Source organism: Triticum aestivum, chromosome 5D, assembly GCF_018294505.1.
Source record: "Triticum aestivum cultivar Chinese Spring chromosome 5D, IWGSC CS RefSeq v2.1, whole genome shotgun sequence".
Classification (NCBI taxonomy): domain Eukaryota; kingdom Viridiplantae; phylum Streptophyta; class Magnoliopsida; order Poales; family Poaceae; genus Triticum; species Triticum aestivum.
Window position 1 is genome coordinate 467,200,777 of NC_057808.1, and position 13,864 is coordinate 467,214,640.

Sequence of the window (13,864 nt, forward strand, 5' to 3'; positions counted from 1 at the left end):
CGTCCACCTGGTAAGCCGTGTACATGCTGGCACGCTTTACTGGAATCTGCATGTTTTTTGTGGTTTGTTAAACTCTTATATGATGTTTTGTAGCACCTTATGTTGATGTAGGCCATAACGTAGCAAAGGCATCCAAAATGAATGATGGCATGGAAATCCTGATTTTTTCCCCACATCTGTTCTTGTGTTGTTTGTTTCCACATGGCAACTGTATGATGTTTTCACATGGCAAATGCATAACATTTTAATTGGCAAGTGCATTTCATTTAACATGGCAAATGTAGTTCATAAAACATGGCAAATGCAGTTTTGGGTCACATGTCAATTGCATGTCATTCTCACATGGCAACTACAGTTCATTAAACATGTCAACTACAGTTCAACCCACGTGGCAACTATAGTTGATTTCACATGGCAACTACAGATCATGATTACACTGTACTCAATGGCTACTTTTCAATATATCAGCAATTCAAAAAGCTGGCAACTGCATTGCATTCTATATGGCACCTACTACCTTCATGCTTGTGCAAATAAGACGGTAACACAATTGACTCACTTGTTAAAAATCTTGTTGGTATATGTCTTGCTCATCCGCCTCTCCATTGATAAATATGTTAGCAATTTAGGCTGCTTGAGCGCGGTGTTTGCTTCTTGCTGTAGCTCAGATCCCAGTATTTTCTGTTGCAAAGCTGTGTATTTGTAACGCCTCGGATTCGATGCGCCAGGTGTCTTCCAGTTATTCGTCGTTGTTGCCATATCATTTGCTTGCGTGCTGCATCTTGCCATGTCATCATCTGCATTGCATCCTCATGTTTTCAAAACTTGCATCCGGTCCTTTTTCCCCACTGTCCGTTTCGCGATCCGACACTCGCACGCGCCCGTCGCCCCTCTCAGACCTTGTTTCGTGAGCGGGAGAAAAACGTTCTCAGAATGGGTCGAGATTTGCCGAGTGGCCTTGGTATAGCACCGGTAGACCGTCCGTCAAATTTCGTTCCATTTGGAGGTCGTTTGATGCCCCAACGGTTAACCGCGTAGCCCGAAGCCCCTTTTGTCTTGCAGCCCAACACCCCTCCAAATCAGCCCACTATCCCAGCAAAACCCCCTCCATGCTCTCCGCCATTCGATCACGATCGCGTGGCCGAAAACCGCACCTCATTTGGACTCTCCTAGCTCCCTCTATCTATAAATAGACCCCCCTCCGAAATTTCGGGTCCAAACCCTAGCCCCGCTCCTCCGCGCCGCCGGACATGTCCGCTCCGGCCGGACGCGTCCACCGGCCACCTCGCTCCGGCCAATCCAGTGCGGCCACGTCACCCCGCCGCCGCTCCCGGCCAGTGGCATCGCGCCACGTCAGCCCCGCGCCTCCTCTCTCTCCTCCAGCGCCGCCGCGGCCCGCCCAGTCCCGGGGCAAGCCCGCCGAGCCCATCGGGGCCCGTCCCCGTGTCCGCCTCGCCGGGCAGCGCCCGCGCCCGCCAGAGCCCTTGTTCAGCCGCCTCCTCGTCCGGCTCGCCGGAGTCACCCGCCGGCGACCCCCAGGCCGTCGCCTCCGCACCTCCTCGCCCCGCCGGTTCCCGCCGCCCCACGCCCCTTCGACCCCGCCGCCGGTCGCCCGCCCCCGCGCGTCGTCCCGGCCGCGCCGTGCCGCCCCGAGCGCTGCCCGGCTCCCTCCGCCCCGCCGCCATGCGCCGCCGCCACCGGAGGTCGCCACCGCCCCACGCCGGCGAGTTCCGCCACCCAACTCCGGTGCCGCCCCTCCTCGACGTCCGCGCCCGTCCCCTGGCTAGATCCCGCCGGAGCCACTGCCTCGGCTTCCGCGCCCTCGCCGGACCATCGCCGGAACCGCCGCCTCGTCGCAGGATCTGGGGTGGGATGAGATCCACCACTTCCCCGATCCAAACGGCTCCCCGCGCCCTGGATCCCGCCGTCCCGCTCCGCTCGATCCCGCGTTGACTTTTCCCGCGAGGTAATTTTTCGTCTAAGTCCCTGAAAACTCATGATATGTGTGCATCTTTGACCTGCTGTAACTTCTTGCAAATAGCTCCGTTTTGCGTACATAATATGTCCAAATGTTCATCATGAGATGCTCTTCATTTTATTCCATTGTGCCATGCTTGTTTGAGATCATCTTGATGCCCTAATCATCATTGCAAGAGTGTTATGTGATGTTAACCTGCTGTCTGTTATCAGAACTTGTTGTTTTGTCATTTTTGTTGCATTTGATGTGTGTATCTTATGAACATGAGCTCTACATGTGTTTTGAACTACATCATGCCATCTTTACAGTGGTGCTTGTCTTGTATTTTTGTGATCTATGTCGTGACTAGCACAAGCATGCAAAGTAGCCTCCATGATGTTGCCGATTTCTGTGACATGTCCTAGGTCTATCAAAAAACATTCTTTTCGCAAGAATGATGCAGGAGCAAGAAAGTCTATTTCCTCCGCCTTTCAAGAATCAGTCATTTCTGCTATCTGTAGCTGTAACATTGTGATGCCATGTAAACCTGCTGTCACCATGAGTTCTATGCATAATCTGGAGATGTTCACTAAGGGTGTTTTGTTTTACTTGTTATGCTATATCCATCCATGCCCTTGGTTGCATTTACAGCCTGCTGTAGCTTGTTGCAAACTTGCTCTCAAATTGCTAAATAATGTTGCTGTCAGCCTGTTAACATTAAGTTCAGTTTTGACATGTGTTTTGCTAGTGATCCATGCATCCTATGTACTTGCTCTTGACATGCTTAGCTTCATATTTATGCCATCTTACTGTTGGTTAACTTCACATGCCATTTATTTCTCTGTGGTGAGTGGTTCAAGCTCACCAACATGCATACTTATCGTTGTTCCTTCCATGTACTGTTATTTTCACTAAGTCTGAATCTGTCATATTACTTGCCATGTTTGCATGGGTACTACCATCTTTTCTGTTGATCCTTGGAATTAGTTCGGTAACGGAGTTTTGTTCTTTGTCTTTAGTAATATCATGCTATTCTTTCATTTTCCATGATATATTCCTGTAGCATGTTGTTTGATAGCTCTAAACATTGCAACCTGATGTTATTTCTGCCATGTCCTGGAATTCTGCTAAGTCTGTGAATCTTATTATTTGCAATCTTGCCATGTCCTTTTTAGCATGTTCGAGTGGTTTCTGGGGATAGCTCAGTGTTCATGTTTTGTAATTATTTACCTGTACATCATGTCCATGCCTTTTTCTCTCATGTTGGAGTGCTGTAGCTTGTTGTTTTGATGCTTGCTAGATGCCTAGTTGCTGTTTTAGACAGATTGTTGTTATATCTTGTTTGGAGTGTATGTGTTGCACCGTTGCTCCGTTTTGAGCATGCTCTATATGAAACTTGCTTAGTATTGCATGTAGTTTCATATTATCTTGTTGCATCCTTGTTTTGAGGTGTTTGCTTAATGTTTGTATGCATTTTGCATCAACGCCATGTTTAACTTGTTTTGCTCATATCTTCCAGGCCGTAGCTCCGAACTAAATGAACTTTATATGTAACTTGACTAGAATTTTGTGTAGATCATCTTGGTGCATATTAACTTGCTGTTTAACAACTTGAACATAAGGCCTTATTCGGATCTGGACCAATTTCGAAATTTGCATATGAGGACTTATCGGAATTGTTATATGTTGTTTCCGGCCTCATTTAAATTTGCTTTGATGTGTTGTTCTTATATGCATCATCTCTTGCCATGAGTAGCTTCATGTAGCCTTGTCATGCATCATACTTGGTTGAGCATCATGTCTTGTTTATGTGTTGAGTGTTTACCGTGTTGTTTGCTTCTTTCCGGTTGTGCTCCTTCTCGTTAGTTCCTGTTTCGTTGCGATCGTGAGGATTCGTTCGTCTTCGTGGCTTCATCTTCTTCATGGACTCGGTCTTCTTCCTAACGGGATTTCAGGCAAGATGACCGTCACCTTGGATCTCACTACTATCATTGCTATGCTAGTTGCTTCGTTCTATCGCTATGCTGCGTCACCTACCACTTGCTTATCAAGCCTCCCAAATTGCCATGAACCTCTAACCTTTGTCACCCTTCCTAGCAAACCGTTGTTTGGCTATGTTACCGCTTTGCTCAACCCCTCTTATAGCGTTGCTAGTTGCAGGTGAAGATGAAGGTTGTTCCATGTTGGAACATGTATATCATGAACTTTGTTGGGATATCACAATATCTCTTATATTATTAATGCATCTATATACTTGGTAAAGGGTGAAAGGCTCGGCCTTATGCCTGGTGTTTTGTTCCACTCTTGCCGCCCTAGTTTCCGTCATACCGGTGTTATGTTCCTTGATTTTGCGTCCCTTACGCAGTTGGGTGATTTATGGGACCCCCTTGACAGTTCGCTTTGAATAAAACTCTTCCAGCAAGGCCCAACCTTGGTTTTACATTTGCCTCACCTAGCCTTTTTCCCTTGGGAGTCGCGCATCCCAAGGGTCATCTTTATTTTACCCCCCGGGCCAGTGCTTGTCTAAGTGTTGGTCCAAACTAGAGCACCGTGCGGGACCATCCCTTGGCAACTTGGGTTACGTCGGTACCTGTACGCTTAGCTCATCCGGTGTGTCCTGAGAACGAGATACGTGCGACTCCTATCGGGATTGTCGACACATCGGGCGGCTTTGCTGGTCTTGTTTTACCATTGTCGAAATGTCTTGTAAACCGGGATTCCGAGACTGATCGGGTCTTCCCGGGAGAAGGAATATCCTTCATTGACCGTGAGAGCTTATAATGGGCTAAGTTGGGACACCCCTGCAGGGTATAAACTTTCGAGAGCCGTGCCCGCGGTTATGTGGCAGATGGGAATTTGTTAATGTCCGGTTGTAGAGAACTTGACACTTGACTTAATTAAAACGCATCAACCGCGTGCGTAACCATGATGGTCTCTTTTCGGCGGAGTCCGGGAAGTGAACACGGTTTTTGGGTTATGTTTGACATAAGTAGGAGTTCAGGATCACTTCTTGATCATTGCTGGTTTCATGACCGTTCCGTTGCTTCTCTTCTCGCTCTTATTTGCGTATGTTAGCCACCATACATTGCTTAGTCGCTGCTGCAACCTCACCACTTATCCTTTCCATACCCATTAAGCTTTGCTAGTCTTGATACCCATGGTAATGGGATTGCTGAGTCCTCGTGGATCATAGATTACTACAACAACAGTTGCAGGTACAGATTTTGCGATGATCATGACGCGAGAGCGATGTTACTTGTTTTGGAGTTCTTCTTCTGCTTCTTCTTCGATCAGGGGATAGGTTCCAAGTCGGCAGCCTGGGCTAGCAGGGTGGATGTCGTTTGAGCTTCTGTTTGTGTTTCATCCGTAGTCGGATGTTGATCTTATGTATGATGTATTGATGTATTCTTGCGGCATTTGTATGCCTTGTATGTATCCCCAACTATTATGTAATGTTGATGTAATGATATCCACCTTGCAAAAGCGTTTCAATATGCGGGTCTATCCTTGGTGGGACCTTCGAGTTCCTCGCGGATAGGGTCGCATATTGGGCGTGACAGTATTGCTTGCCAAACTGCAGCAATGAGTTGCCAGGGCTCACGTACCGCTTTAGAACAGCATTGAACCCCTCGCTGCACTGCGTAGTCCGGAGAAATGGGAAGACGCACTGCATGAAGTAGGCCGGCACCCAGTACATTCGCTTCCCACACAGGCTAGCAAGCGTCTCGTTGTCTTGGACTTGATATGTTTCAATCATAGCTGTCCAGCTCCGTTCAAACTCCTCCACCGTCAAGCTGTGGTCCACGCACAACTCGAATGCCTTGTGCAGCTCTGGATGGTCAGCAAAGAACGGTCCTAGTGTCTCCCCAGCCTTCTTTATAATATGCCACCTGCAGTGCCTGTGCACTGCCAACGGAAAGACCTCCTCTATGCCTGCACGCATGCTAAAATCCTGGTCTGTTATTATGTTCATCGGAGCAAGTCCACCCATGCACTCCAAGAAGGTTTTGAACAGCCAAGTGTACCCATCCGTATCTTCGTTTCGAACGAGCTCGCAACCGAACTGCAATGACTGATTGTGGTTATTTATTCCTATGAATGGAGCGAGGGCATCTTGTACATATTAGTGAGATATGTCGCGTTGAACGAAATGCAATCTCGGAAATGTTTGTAGGCTCTTCTTGCAGCACCATCCACCCAATACATGTTCCTGACACGGTCCTCATCGTCCAATCTTATCCTGTAGAAGAAATCAGGATCTGCTTTTGCTTTCTCGTCGAAGTAGGCTATCGTGTCTTCTATGTCAGCCAACCTGCTCTCTCTACGGTACTTTGCCTTTAGGTTTGTGACGTCTGCTGGTATGTAGGGCATGCTACTCAGAGTTCCATTTTTGCTGTGGATCATGGACAGTATTTGGACCATTCTTGATGGACCGATGTTACAATCATGTAGCAGCTTTATGAATTTCTTCTTGAGGGGGCTGAATCCTCTGTGGGTGCTTAGAAATTTTACCAGGTCAAACTTCTTTATGAGTTTGTGGTTGTGCTCGTCAAAATATTCAGTGACCACCCACCGTGCTCCATCTACGTTTAGCTTACACCGGACAGGGCATTTCGTCTTGACAATGATACCTCTCTTTCATTCCGGCACGACAGATGCAACACCTTTACCCTTCTTGTTCCTTCGTGCCTTGTAGCACCTCATCTCAACTCTGCTGTACTCGTTAGTTTTTTTAATTTTCCTATGGTATTCGGTGTTGACCGCAAACCCATGGAACATTGCATATCTCTGGTAGAATTCCTTGGCATCTTCAAACGAATCAAATCTCTGCCCAACATATGGTGGTTGAGGTACCATGATTTCTGATTGCCCATCTTCTTCATCCCCTTGTGCTTTGTCATCAGTTTCATCATTCACTTCAGTATCGGCGGCTGTTCCATCTGCTTGAGTGTTGCTTGTGCTGGTGTGCAAAGGTGTGCTTGTCGGCATTGCTGGAACGATTGCCATTTCCGACACTGATTCTGCATAGTTTGTGGCAGGATTGCTGACTGGCTGGTGAAACGCTTCTTCCGTGTGCTCAGAGGTTCCCGCAGTAGATGTCCCCGCGCCGCTGTTGATTGTAGTTGAAGGTCCTGCAAAAAAAAACAGGTGCATGTGTAAGCATTGCTTCAATGGCAGGTTTATCGCAACGAATATAGCAACTGCATCTAATTTGGCTTGACATCATTCATAGAGCAAGTCATGGCATCTGCATGTGGCCATGCGTGGCAAGTGCAGTTTTTCAATCATGGCAGCTACAGTCCAACAGAAATGGCAGTTACTGTTGCCAAGGCATGGCAACCAGCGTCTTTAGCATCAAAACTTGGATTCTAGGTACGAGCTCACTAGGCAAATGGAATCAATCACGAATGTTGCACACATGCATACAACAATTGACAAATCCTGAAGACAATAGATGACTATTTGCACGCGTCCACTTGGTAGCATTTTTGTTGCTTTTTCCACCACCACCGTGACAAATCCACTTTCCCCCCCATGCTTTTTCCACAAAAGCAAATGCACTACTGTTTTTCTGGTTCACATTTTTTTTACCTTGTTGTGCCGCATGTGCTGATCGTATCTGGTTTGTCATTCCAATTTGATGTGCTCTATCTGCAATATCGTTGGCCTGCAACTGTGAAGCTTGCCATGAGACATTTGCCGATGTGGTTCCACCATAACAACCTGTGATCATTTAGTAGTTGGTCAATGCATGGCAACTGTAGTTTGTACAACATGGAACATGTAGTGGTCCAACCATGCCACACAAATTTGTTCACACTTGTCATCCACAGTTGTTTAGACATTGCAATCATATTTGACTATACATGGCAACTGCAGTTGTCCAGGCATGGCAACTGCATCTGTCAAGTCAACATGAAAACCCCAATGTCACCTATGTTCCTTCTCCTAATTCACTGTCCACAACTTCACTTCATAGACTCACCTGTGTACGACGTTGATGGCAGGTACATGGTTGCCGCCTGTTGCCACGTGCTGCATGAAGGTCCTATATTTTCCCATATAACTCATAAGTCTTTGCCATACTTGCAAGTTTAATTTCATGGCCACACCAGTATGTTTCTTTCTCGTATGTGTTACCTTGATTTGCCACATTGGCTACTTGAAGTTGGTCGTCCGTACATCTGTCAGCGTTAGTGCCATGTGCCTGAACTTGCCATGGTATCCCCGTGTGTGTGGTTGGGTCATAAGAACCTGCAAAAAACGACATTGTAGGACATAAGTAGAATGCCATCTTCCTCATCACAAACATGGCAAATGTCCCTTTTTTATCATGCATCGTACCGATGCTCGCGTACTGCTCTAGTAGTGGCAGCAACGGCCCTGCAGAAATGAGTTGATTTTACTCTGCTGCATCCCAAGGGGGCATTTCCGGCCTTTGAGAAAACCAAGGATCAGTGCCGTCTTCATGATTCATTTTTCCGCTTTTTGTCCCACTGTGTTTTCAGTCACTGCATGAACAAAAATGCATCAATATCCACAACTATCATTTTGTGAACAAGTAGGACATGCACATTTATTCTCTTTTCTAAAATCTGGATGCCAACTATCATTTTGAATCGATGGCAACAACCAACATATTATGATGGCAAGTAACAACATAATATTTGTGGCAGTTGACGACAAAGATAGGTGGCAACTAACGTCAGATACAAGTGGCAATTATTTTTCCTCCCTCCCTATGCCAAATTCCTTCTTTCTTCCCTTTTTTAGTGATTCCTACGCATCCTTCTGTAACAACTACTCGCACCAAGCCAACCCATAAGCTTAGCTCAACTCTAGGATAGAATACGACAGATCTGGCGTATGTTGGTGGGCAAATGTGAATACACAGAAAATCCGTGGTGTGTTTGCCATGACATCGTGGATCTAGTCGCCATCTTCGTGGGCAATCTGCAATTTCAATTTTCTGGACAGAAGAAGGACGAGAAACAGAAGGAGATCGGAGATCCACCTGTTAGCTCGTCGTCTCGGGAGGGCGGGGTTGGGGGGGGGGTGAGTAGCGGTTGGGAGGCGCTAGGGATCTGCTCTGGTTGCCATGGCAACTAGAGAAGGAAGGCGGTGGAGGTACGGGGATCGAGAGGTAGGAGACGACGGCGGCAGGTCGGACAGGGATTGGAAGGCGGGCCGGGACGAGGGGGCGCGTTAGGTCGTGCGGGCAGTGCGGTCGATCGCCCGGACGTGTGGGCGATTGTTTCACACACCGGACGTGCGGGCTGTGGCTGCCTGCGCCCGGACGCCGTCGTGTGGGTGGGGTCGTCTCCGTGCCACACAGGGCGTGCGACGACACACCCCCACTAGATGCCACACGTGTGGCAGTTATCAGCGTCCAAAAAGAAAAACCCAAGTCCAACATCCATCTTGTCGCTTACTTAAACGCGTGTACTGAGTAACCACACGCCAGCCACAGCCAGTGGATCAGTACTCGCCAGACACGAAAATGACTCCTGCCACTGGCGGTAGCCCTCCCTTTATTTTTTAGAAAAGGAGGATGACCCTAGCCTCAAAGATGCATGCAGTCACTTTATTAATTATTCATAAGATTTTACAAAGTAATACATCCAATATGTAAGCCGTCATCTTGGCAACATATGTCACTACTCCTATCCAATGATGAAGGGGTGTAGAAAGAGCCAAATACCCGAACCTCTCACCTAGCTTAACATCTGATGCCGAAGACCCCGACCAAGCCACATGCTGGGTCTGGGGCGCAAACTGGTCCAACGCACTCTTATAGGTCGTCGCCTCTGTCTTCCATCAATCCATCTTCAGAACAGGCACTGACGCAACGACCTTGCTTGGCCTTCCGTCGACGCCCCCACGGCGCCAAACAACGCCTCCTGCCTACGTGCATTCATCATCACGCATCCGTCGCTGAGACTTTGCTGCGCCTTGCCACCTAGCTAGACTCCACGGCGTCGATGCGTCACAAGGAACGCCGCTCCACCGCAGATCCCTCGAGCCTATGCACACCTCCAAGAATGACGCCCTCAAGAGGGGTACGACACCTGAGCGCCGCCGTCATCCGATCGATTGATTTAGGGTTTCCCCCAGTGGTAGCGGATAGGGGTCTAGAGCTTCTCCATGACGATGCCTTCAAGAAGGGGACGAGTAGACGACGCAGTGAAACGCCGCCATCGCCGACCTTGGCAACATGCCAAGAGTAGGGTTTTCGCCCGGATCCGCTCGAGGACCTTGCATCCAACATCGTGTGCACGGGACCGCCACCGATCATCGCCGCCGCGCATGGAACACGCCGCACCAGCTGGATTGGATCTGATCGGAGACCAGGCCCACCATGCCGTCGCCGCAGTTCTCAGGTAAGATCAGATCTGACCCGCCACCACCATGGGCACGCAGCCAGCATACAACGGGTCGCCCCCACCGTGTCGTCCCAATGAGGCCGTGGTCGCCGCGAGCCTTCGCCGCCACGTCCTGCTCATCCATTTTTTTTGCGACCAGCCATATAGCGATACCCCACCGCCGCCGCCGTAGATCAGGCGACCGTCGACAGTCAACGATGCTGTGATGCGCTCCGTGCAGTAGGCGCTCTTCACGGAGCAGTCTTGGGCAGCGACCCCGGCGTCGTCGTGGTCCCTCGGTTTCCAGGACTGAGCTGCCGGAGTTCCGGGCCCTTCTATATGAATACCCCATGACCAACTCGTTCTATGTGGCGCAAGCCGACTGCTTCGTCCTCGCGTCAGCATGTTGTCACACCAGTTCTGCGAGATGCACATGAGTGAAGGCTACATGAAGCGACACATCGTTCGGGTGTGTCCACATTGTCCCATATTCGCTCTAGATTTTGGGCTGGCTAGGAGGGATCTGGTTGGATGGCCATTTTTGGTCCGGGCAATGGCCAGGCTTTGTCCCCTCAAGTGCTTGAGAAGAAGGATTTGAGGGGTCCGATGCTGATGCTCTCACCATAACAATATGACATAATCTCAAAACGAAACTGCTATCCAGACGACAGTGCTGCCCGATCTATGCACGACGTGCTAATCCAGCCGCTGGTGCCCTTCTCAATCATGTGCATGTCCGGCTGGATTTAAGTATCATGCATGAATCGTGTGCATTGTGTCGTGTGTATAGCACTGCTGATCTCAAAAAGAAAAACCATAACAATATGACACATCCAGCCTGGGTCAACTACGGTGTTGTGTGTAGCGTGCTGCTGAAATAAAAATGGTTAGATTGGATCATCGACGGCGACGCGCATATTTTATGGGTTGGTTCTTGGGCAGGTAAGCAGCTCGTGGTATTCAAGGAGAAAACTAACGCAAGCCCAACATCGATCTTTGCTTACTTGAACGCGCGCCCCAATCAGTAGCCACAAGCCACAATCAGTAGCAAGTCAGTACTGCTCTCCAAGAAAGAACATGGCCTCTACCACTAGCAGCAGTAGGAGCAGCAGCAAGAAGCTGCGTATCCTGCTCATCCCCTTCTTCGCGACCAGCCACATCGAGCCCTTCACCGACCTCGCCCTGCGCCTGGCCGCGGCGGCTAACCCCGGCGCCACCGTAGAGGCGACCGTCGCCGTCACGCCGGCGAACGTCCCCATCGTCCGCTCCTTGCTCGAGAGGCGTACGCATGACGCAGCCGGATCTGAGGGCATGCCTGTCAAGATAGCGACGTACCCGTTCCCGGCCGTGGACGGCCTCCCGAGGGGCGTCGAGAACCTCGGCAAGGCCGCGCCGGCCGACTCGTGGCGCATCGACGCCGCCGCCGTCAGCGACGCCCTGATGCGCCCCGCGCAGGAAGCGCTCGTCAGGGAGCAGTCCCCGGACGCGCTCGTCACCGACCTGCACTTCGTCTGGAACGTCGGCGTCGCCGAGGAGCTCGGCGTGCCGTGCGTCAGGTTCAGCGTCATCGGCGCCTTCTCGTCGCTCGCCATGCGCCACCTCGAGCTCCTCGCATCGGACGTCGCCGGCGGCGACCCCGACCCCGACGTCGTCGCCGTGGTCCCTCGGTTTCCGGGCCCTCCGGTACGGATGCCGAGGACCGAGCTGCCGGAGTTCCTGAGGAGGAAAGCGGAGGTGGATTGCTCCACGACAAACCCCTTCTACGCGGCGCAAGCTGACTGCTTCGGCCTCGCCGTCAACACATTCTCGGACCTGGAGCAGCACTACTGCGAGATGAACACGCGCCAAGGCTACGTGAAGCGCGCCTACTTCCTGGGGCCTGTCTCGCCGCGGCCATCACCGGCAGCCGTGGGCGCCGGCGGCGGCGGTGGCTGCACCGACTGGCTTGACTCGAAACCAGACCGCTCGGTGGTGTACGTGTGCTTCGGCAGCCTCGCCCCCGTCTCGGACGCCCAGCTGCGCGAGCTTGCTCTCGGGCTGGAGGCGTCGGGAAGGCCGTTCCTGTGGGTGGTGAGGGCGGAGAAGTGGACTCCGCCGGAGGGATGGGAGGAGCGTGTCAGAGGCAGGGGGCTGATGGTCACCACCTGGGCCCCGCAGACGGCTATACTGGGGCACCAGGCGGTGGGCGCGTTCGTGACCCACTGCGGGTGGAACTCGGTGCTGGAGACGGTCGCGGCGGGCGTGCCGGTGATGACATGGCCGCTGGTGTTCGAGCAGTTCATCACCGAGAGGCTGGTCACGGAGGTCCTCGGGATCGGGGAGCGGCTGTGGCCTCATGGCGCCGGCGTACGGAGCACGAGCTGTACAGAACACGAGCTAGTCCCCGCCGAAGCTGTGGCGCGGGCGGTGACGGCGTTCATGGCCCCTGGAGGACCAGGGGACGCGGCGAGGGGCAGGGTGATGGACCTCGCCGCAAAGGCTCACGCTGCCATGGCAGAAGGAGGCTCCTCACGCTGTGATCTTCGGCGTCTGGTCGATGATCTCGTGGAAGCAAGAAGAGCTGCTGGAGGGATCAAGTCAGTTCTGGCACCCATTGAAAATCCATTCCATGTTTAATGTCTATCTACACCTTGATGGTGTCATGGACATGTGGCACCATCTGTTTATTCGACTTTTTTTTTTGAGAAATTGTTTATTCGACATTTGCCCTTGTAGAGTTTCCCCGCCTCTCATTTCTTCACCGCAGTTGTATGACAAGTTCGTTCAATTTCCCGGCTGTTCAAATTCACACTTGAATTTTTTTTTCTTCTTGTGCACAAACGACTTTTCTAAAATCAAAGAGCACGTCATCGCCATGAATTTCGGAACACTGTTGACTAAATCGATCATGGACTGAAACCATACGCATCACACGTTTGACAGACATGCATGTTCACAACATAAAATTGTCTCCGTGTTAGAAAAGAGCATAAAATTGTTTATTACGTGCTCTCTGTAAAAGCTACGATTGTGGAAGCGTATTGCCTTCCTAGTAGGGACGCGTTCGTGTTAAATACTCAGAAGATTACATCATGCGCAAGTTGTTTTTTCGCGAATACGCAAAGCTTCCGTATCATTCATTGATAGGTCGAAAAGAGAATACAAGGAGGGGGGGGGGGGCTAGAGTACTACATGGCGCAAGGATGGCGTAGTCGCTAGCGCGAGCATGATAGAGAGTGGGTATGCTCAGCCCCAAAACAATCATCTAGCGCCTAAGGTGCTATGGCGGCTATCCCGGTCGCTCCTGCCTTGATCCAGGAGCTCGCTTCTTCGCGAATGTTAAGGCATAGCTGCGTGGCTGAGGGGGTGCCGCCGTCAAACACGCAAGAGTTGCGGTGCCTCCAGATAGACCAAGCGATGAGCAAGATGAGTGAGGAGAGGCCCTTCCCGTGCGCCGCCGGGGCGTTGCTCGTGGTAGCGTGCCACCAGTCAAGGAACCGAGTGCCGGCGGTCGGCGCATGAACTGTGGAAGTGCACCAAGCAAGACAGCTGTGCCAAACCTGCC

General features: G+C 50.9%; 1 protein-coding gene across 1 annotated transcript; it reads left to right on the forward strand.

Moving 5' to 3' along the window:
- The first annotated feature begins 11,353 nt into the window (after window positions 1-11,353).
- Window positions 11,354-13,058, forward strand: LOC123125553 (UDP-glycosyltransferase 73C4-like). The gene has a single exon (XM_044546025.1). The coding sequence runs from the start codon at window positions 11,398-11,400 to the stop codon at window positions 12,934-12,936; it is 1,539 nt and encodes a 512-aa protein (XP_044401960.1). The 5' UTR covers window positions 11,354-11,397; the 3' UTR covers window positions 12,937-13,058.
- Window positions 13,059-13,864: the final 806 nt, after the last annotated feature.

Bases quoted from the DNA above. Each gene is read 5' to 3' on its own strand.
- LOC123125553 (XM_044546025.1), top strand. From the start codon at position 11,398: ATGGCCTCTACCACTAGCAGCAGTAGGAGCAGCAGCAAGAAGCTGCGT.